At 51.5% G+C, this 7,626-nt stretch overlaps 1 protein-coding gene across 1 annotated transcript; it reads left to right on the top strand.

Moving 5' to 3' along the window:
• Positions 1 to 577: 577 nt before the first annotated feature.
• sox4a (SRY-box transcription factor 4a) lies at positions 578 to 4,988 on the top strand. The gene has a single exon (XM_040189043.2). It carries the CDS (start codon positions 1,860 to 1,862, stop codon positions 2,964 to 2,966), a length of 1,107 nt encoding a protein of 368 aa, XP_040044977.2. The 5' UTR covers positions 578 to 1,859; the 3' UTR covers positions 2,967 to 4,988.
• The last annotated feature ends 2,638 nt before the right edge of the window (positions 4,989 to 7,626 follow it).

The following is a 7,626-nucleotide window of genomic DNA, read 5'->3' as shown; positions in this document are numbered from 1 at the left end:
GGTAAACAGGCGGCTCCGGCTGCTCCGGCTGCTCTGAAGATGACAGAGCGATAGGCCGGCGCTGCCACAGCCGCACATCTGCCGGTGACAGAGTGGAAAGCTACCGACAGCTGCTCGTCACACATCAGATAAGATTACAGGTCTACCTGCATCACCTGTGCAAACAAACCGGCGTGCGCGGGGAGACAGAGAGAGGCGGCAGCGTAATCCAGTGGCAGGTGTACACTTATAATTAGTTCTAAGGGTACAGAGCGGTGAAGGAGCTCATTATTATTTATGTGTTTGATTTATGTAAGCACCGAGGGGGGTAAATGGGCCGGGTTGTGAAATTTTAAAGAGTTTATTCCTTTTTTTACCCTGACATAGATCATAGGTCATGAATTAGGAACACACACCCATTAGTGCGCGGAAACCTAATCACACAACGCGAATGCACATTTTGCTTAACTGCTGGAATCCGAGTTGTGATCAGCGTCTCCTGAAGGGCACAAAGTTCAGCCCCTCAGCGCCGTTGCGGGACTAAGACGATGACGTCACCGGCGCGATTTAACGACCGCAGCTCAAAGCGGCCGATTACAGGACGGAGATAAAGCTGCGCGCGCGCGCACGCACACACACACACACACACACGTCATCAGCTCACGTTGGCTCTAGCCTGACACCTAGCGACACCGGCTGTAACGTGATCCTACACGACATGTGCATGTTACCACAATGGAGCTGCTGTGGAGTCACCGGGACTTTTGTTTGTTTTGTGTTTGTTTGTTTGTTTGTTTGTTTGTGACACGCACAATCCTCTCCGGGTTTGAGACGCGTGCAGAACCTCCGTCGTTGACACTTCCAGCTGTGACGTAATTCCGCGAGCCGCCGCCGTGACGACCCGTGGGCGTCAGCTCGGAGGAGCCGCGTCCGGGCGCGTGCACTGCGGGTTAGGGTGTCCTCAGCATTTTTCCTTGACCCCCCCCCCCCCCCCCTCCTCCCCCACCTCCCCCCCCACACCCAAACACCACCTGCAACCTAAATGAAGCCGATACTCATCCACACAAGTAATGCAGTTCTAGGTGTAACCTTGACAGCTTCCCTGTGCAGCAGGAAAGGACAACGTGCCCCTTCAACAGACACGCGCACACACACGCACACGCACATGCACACACGCGCGCGCGCGCGTATAACGAGTTCGTCTTTCCTTCAGTGAAGTCTGACAGGAATGAGGTCAGACACAACGATCCTCCTTGCACATTATTATTATTATTACCCGTTTTTTCTTATTCGGCCAATGGGAGGCCGGGAGGGGGGCGGGGCCCGGGTGACAAAGTCGGTATGGAGACAGACGCCGATTGGCTCTGGCGTCTCGCGCTGAAGGTATAAAGGGGCGAAGTTCTCGTTGTTGTGTTTACAGTAATATTACGCAGCGCGCAGCAAACAGGGAGACTATGAGCACGCGCAGCCGCTCCATTCCACCACATGGTTCCTCAACCGCGCCGACGAGCTGCGCTGCACACCGCCGGGTTCGCATAAGGGACTTGAACCGCTGTGGCCCCCGGCGCCGCGTTCCGAGGCTCGCAGGGCGCGTTTTCAGCCGCACGGGCGGTTGAAACTTGCTGTTGGGTATAGTTTCGGGATACATATGTTCTTTTTTCGGTTGTTGTGTTTCCGCGAAGCGCACTGGTACGAGTTGAAAAAAAAAAAAGCAGGCGCGTGAAGAAAAGAGGAGACTCGGATGAACTTTTCAGACCAGTGTGGTTCTTAAAGCGCCCTAAATAAGACCAGCGAGGAGTTTTCTTTCTTTCTTTTTTTTTTCCTTTTTCGGTTAAAGCCTTTTGAGAACTCGGTCGCTGAAACTGTGTCTGGAGGACAGGATGGTGCAGCACATGAGCCAGACCGAGAGCGCCCACGCGCATTCTCCCGGCGGGGACTCCACGGACACGGGAGAAATGGACTTGGAGATGGACGTGTCTCCGTCCCTCTCCTCCGGGGTCCGGAGAGACTTGGCGTGGTGTAAAACTCCGACGGGGCACATCAAGCGACCCATGAACGCGTTCATGGTGTGGTCGCAGATCGAGAGGAGGAAGATCATGGAGCAGGCGCCGGACATGCACAACGCGGAGATCTCCAAGCGGCTGGGGAAGCGCTGGAAGCTGCTGAAAGACACCGACAAGATCCCGTTCATCCGCGAGGCGGAGCGGCTCCGGCTCAAACACATGGCCGACTACCCAGACTACAAGTACCGGCCCAGGAAGAAGGTCAAGTCGGGAAGCGGAGCGAGTAAGCCGGCGGAGCGCGGGGAGAAGAGCGGCGAGCGCAGCGCCAAACCCGGCGTGAAAAGGAGCCCCGCGGCGAAAGGAGCGAGCCGGACGCACAAACAGGGGGTCACCAAGAGCGCCGCGGGGCAGGACTACGCGTCTCCCGGCGACCACCAGGCCCTCTTCAAATCCAGGTCAGTGTCCGCGGCGAGGCAGATCCCGGAGAAGCGCGCCGGGGAGGCGAGGCGCGGCCACATGTTCGGCGGGGCCGGCAGCCTGGAGAGCGGGCCTCCCTCCGTGGGGGTCCCGGCCAGTCCCACCCTGAGCAGCTCGGCGGATTCCAGCGACCACGCCAGCCTGTACGACGAGCCGAGCCCCGCGGCCAGCGAGTCCTCGCGCACCGCGCGCCTCAGGTACGCTCGCGCCTCCTCCCCGACGCCCTCCGCCTCGCACTCCTCCTCGTCGGTGTCATCCTCGTCGTCGGATGAGGAGTTCGAAGACGAGCGAGTCGAACCGAACCCGAGCCCCGGGTTTGAGACCATGTCCCTCGGCGGCATGGGCTTCTCCGACCCGGAGCTGGACCGGGACTTGGACTGGAGCTTCGGGGAGTGCGGGGCGGGATCTCACTTCGACTTCCCCGACTACTGCACCCCGGAGGTCAGCGAGATGATCTCGGGAGACTGGCTGGAGTCCACCATCTCCAACCTGGTGTTCACCTACTGAAGAGGACCGCGGTGGCGAGAAGACACGACGTCACCACCCCCCCACCACCCTCCCCCACGTTTTGAACTGTTCTAATACCCAGGACAGGCGCGTGCGTCCACACCAGAATATTTCCGCCTTCCTTTCACCAGATGAGGGGGAGTGAAAACGGGAGAGAAAAGGTGGCCTGTGCGCGCGTCGGAGCCCCAGGTACGTTCAGACGGCGCTCCGCGCGCCCGACGGGAACGCGCAGAGGGGGGAGAAATGCTGAGTTTGCGTTCGGACGCGGAGGAGCAGTGAATGTAAGCGGAGCGCCGCGAGACACACGTGACAAACCAGCCCGCAGAGGACGAGGACCGAGACACGACTTTTGAATATCTGTGTTGATTTGGGCCGGAAAACGGGGGACATTTACTGGACCGCTCGTTTTTTTTTGGGGGGGGGGCTTTGTCCAAGAAACAGCCAACTCACATTGTCCATCAAGTTGCTATTCAGGTGTAGTTTTTTCCCCCCCAAACTCAAGATAGTTTTGAATATCAACACGCATGCCCTCTGCGATAAGGAGGATTTTGTTGTCGTTTAATGCGTAAAAATTAAAAAAAAGTTCATTGCTGCGTAATTACGCAATTTGTGTGACCGTAGGACACAATTCACTATCACCAGCTTCTCTTTCAACGGCAGGACTTGTAAACAAAGACTGACTCCAAACTTCAGAAGCCCTTTTTCTGAACCTTTTTAAACACTCAGTGCACAATTCAGGACCAACGTCCCCCGACGCGCGTCCTTTCCGCCTAGTGCTTCAAACTTTGTAGTTCCTGTGTCAGATGACGTTTTTTTTTTATATCGATGTATTTATACCGGCCAAACTTTTTTATACATAGAAGTATTGTTCTCGTACAGGTCTCGTTTGTGTTTGTGCACATACACCTGTCTGTATCCAGCGCGGAAGGGCTAGAAGTGTATCTTATTTAAAATGTCCGACTTCTCTCACTTTTAAGGAGACTTGAGTGTGTCATGATTTTCTACTTGTATTTTTGTATAAAATCTATAGAAAGGGGCTTTCCAGCGTGTTGGGTAGCCTCCAACATTGTTGTTTGGATCTACATCGGTGTTTAGACGTGCAGAGGGGGGGTTGGGGGGGGGGGGGGGGTTGTTTGGCACAATCTGACCTCACACAGTGTTTACAGTATTTACCCACATGCTTCTTAACGGCACAGTGGCTCCAGTTTCACCAGCCAAGTAAACAAAGCGCCACCGGTCTGAGTGGTGACTGTTTCCAGGACACATTAGACCTGAAGTAGATGCGTGTCAGATCCCAGAGAGTCACTGTTTGGATAAAGCTGATACCTCTGTGTGCTTTTTTTTTTTTTTTTTTTTTTTTTTTTATCATGATAAGTTTTATTTGAACCACTGGATGGAATTTCACACTCATTCCACTTTGCCTAGACTTTGGAGGGAGGGAGGGAGATGTATGAAGTGCTTCATCTGTTATTGCGCAAATTGCATCAAAAAATAGTATTTAACCTTTCTGTACCTGTTGGCTAAGTATAGCAGGCTAATTGTTTTCCTATATTATGGCATGGCAAATAGCATTTGTATTTCAGATTCAGGTATATGTAGCTATAGCTGTTGTGTTTAAGATTTTTAAAAGAATAATAACATGAAGATATTTATGTAAACTGACTGTACTATAAGCAAAGATTGTGTGTTTTATGTATGATACTGATCAACGACAGGCACTAGGACAGCCATCTTTGGACATCCTTATGTTGAAGATGATTGTGGTCCAGGAGTTTCTTTTTTTTTTTTTTTTTTTACCTTTGAGACATCTTGTCTATTGTCCTTTTTCTTTTTTCATTTGTGCAATAGGCTGTGTATGATCATGTTTTGTCCAATCATGCCAATATCATTTGATGTTTATAGCTCAAAACCAGCCAACGTTTGGGTCAATCACTGCCTCTCAGACCTCTGTACAGATTGTCGTTTTTTTTATTTGTTTTTCTTTTCTTCCAAGAAGGAAATAAAATCAGCTGGAACTGAAAAGTACAAAGTCTTTATTTCTTGTGTTTTTCACCATTTGTAAGAGCTGAACCATAACTAACATCCACAGTTTCATCTCGGACTGAATTGGAGCCATCGCACATATTGGAGCTCCGTGCATGCGGGGGGGGGGGAGGAATATCAGCCTTAATTCAGCATCGCACTCCACCGCTGACCCTCATTCACAAGATCCAACCCGGCGTCTGATGTTTACACTCTGCGCACGCGAGTGTGTGTTTGCCGGTGGGTCAGCGTGCGGCCGCAGACGCGTCGGCGAATCAATATCCGGCCGTTCTATCGATAGGAGGGGTCTCTCTCTCTCTCTCTCACTCCGTCTGATTCCACACGTGGCTGCCATGGAAACACTGTATCCAAGAGCGAGGCTGCGGTCCGATCTGTCTGTGTGTGTGTGTGTGTGAGACACAGACTGATCCATCGGGGCGAGGTAGGTGGGGGTAGGTGGGGTAGATGCAGGAGGGCGGCAGACGTCTCTGCGAGGCATGACTGGAATAAAGGAGGAGGAGTGTCTGTCTGTCTGGTGAGTGTGCCACTGGGAGGCTGAGGGTGGGGGGCTGAGGGTGGGGGGGAGGGAGGGGGGGGGTGTTTGTCTGCCCTGGTGGAATCGTGCAGGAGAGGCTGCTCCCAAATCCAATTAATTCCTTCTGGATGCCTTCATTTGTCTGGTGCATCTGAGGAGAAAGAGGGACCCCCGAGGTACAGTATTTAGTGTGTATCAATTTACGCCCTATTCCACAGGAGACGTTGGTAATTATTTCCATCGCTCCCTCTGTCAGGAGAGCGTGCTCGTGCCCAGCTTTCCTCTGACGTGTCGGGTTGGGTAATGAGAAAGATAAGGCATGGTCATTACACACTCGCCGCCCCCAAAGACGTCTGCAGTAAGGTCGACATCACGCAGGAAGAACCGCGTGATGTGTCCCTGTTTCTGATGGATGAATGAAAAGACGCACATTCACACGCTGACCCACATGAGCGCAAACAGATGAGACGCCGCACTCTTGACCCTCACGGCTGATCGCAGCAGCCTGTTTGTTTCCTCCATAAAGTCGACACGTCTGCTTGGAAGACAGAGCCAAACACCCAGGTACACTTCTATGTCATTGATGTTCTCCCATTCAGAGAAAGAGATCTACCCTACCTCAGAAAAATGAATATACTTTATACATTCGTGTTTGTTATTAAACACACAACGAGCTCATGACATCAAATGCATTTTTTCCAAAGATTAAACAAACCTTTTGGACAAATGAAGCAACGCATTTCTATGAGCTGTAACCAGAGACACGTTTAATTTAAACTATAGACCCAAAGAGGTTGAATGATCCGATATTTCACCAAATAAGAAAAGATTATAGGAAACCTCCTTTTTCTACCTCATTAATCATCTCACGACCCCCCATTTATCCTGCTGTGACCCTTTGGAGGGGCCCAACCTCTAGTTTGGGAACCCCCGGACGAAACAGGATTTTAACTTGTTAGTATTTGGTACATTTACTAAAGGGAATACTCTGAGTCACATATATATCACTGTTATATATTTGTGTATTCCCACTATGTGGGAGCTGCAGCATGTTTAATTTACACATATGAGTCTGCGGGACTATTACAGCAGCAACACACAAGATAAACACACTAAAAGTGCACTTTCAGTCCCAGGGGACGTTTTACGGGAATAATATGGAGCGCGGAGTTGATGTAGAGGAGCTAGAAACACCATTAAGTCCACATAAAGAACATCGCAGACGCCCTCACGGCCCCTCAAGGGACAACGCAGGAGCCTCGCTGTGACGTTTCGGCTGAAGCTGAAGACACAAAGTCATGAGGAGCGCAGACAAAGACACGCAAACAGCCCGACTTTGCTTCTTTAGTCTATTGACCTGCAGCCGGTGGCGCTTCTGCCGTCTGAATCGGACGAGTTTTGCGACGATGGAGGAGGAGGAGGAGAAGAAGAAGAAGTTTGCGCACTGAGGATGAACTTGAGGAGGAAGACGAGACGAGTTGCTGCGTAAAAACGGGGAACGTGGATTCGGCCGCATTTGGAAGACGTTGTCAGGTAAAGTATTAACAACCTCGATGACACGAATAACGTTCTTCACTACCTTTGTTTTTGAAGCCATGTCTACTGTCTGGAGAGACGCGTGCGTAAAAACCGCAACGGTCACGGTTTGTTTGCTTAACCTACTTGATGGGTGGGGACTTAATTGGACACTAATGCACATTGCTGCACAATCCAATATAGTGGACATAGGACAGGGATAAATGACGTCTGGCAGTGGGGGGGGGCAGGAGTTTGCCCCGGGGCTCCTGTCCAGATAAATAGGGTAGTGCCCCCATTAAACCTCCATCAGTAGATAAACTGTCACACAAATTGGAAAAGCTCCGCAACAGTTGTAAACAAGTGACGCGGCTGAGCTTTAAATAGAGCCACATGTGCTCAGCGATTGATGGATACCGTCACAAAGAGGCTTTGGGTAGGGGAGGGGCGTGCCGGTCCTTTTTTTGTTTTTTGTTTCGGCACGGGACACCCCAGGCCAAAACCCGGCCCTACTGGAGTTGTGGATTTTGAGATATTCTGGGGCTACTTTGCCTTCGTTTTGGCGACTGACCCTCGTTGTCACCCTCC

The sequence above is a fragment of the Gasterosteus aculeatus genome, chromosome 10 (genome assembly GCF_964276395.1).
Source record: "Gasterosteus aculeatus chromosome 10, fGasAcu3.hap1.1, whole genome shotgun sequence".
Lineage (NCBI taxonomy): Eukaryota > Metazoa > Chordata > Actinopteri > Perciformes > Gasterosteidae > Gasterosteus > Gasterosteus aculeatus.
This window is presented reverse-complemented; position numbering and strand designations above follow the sequence as displayed.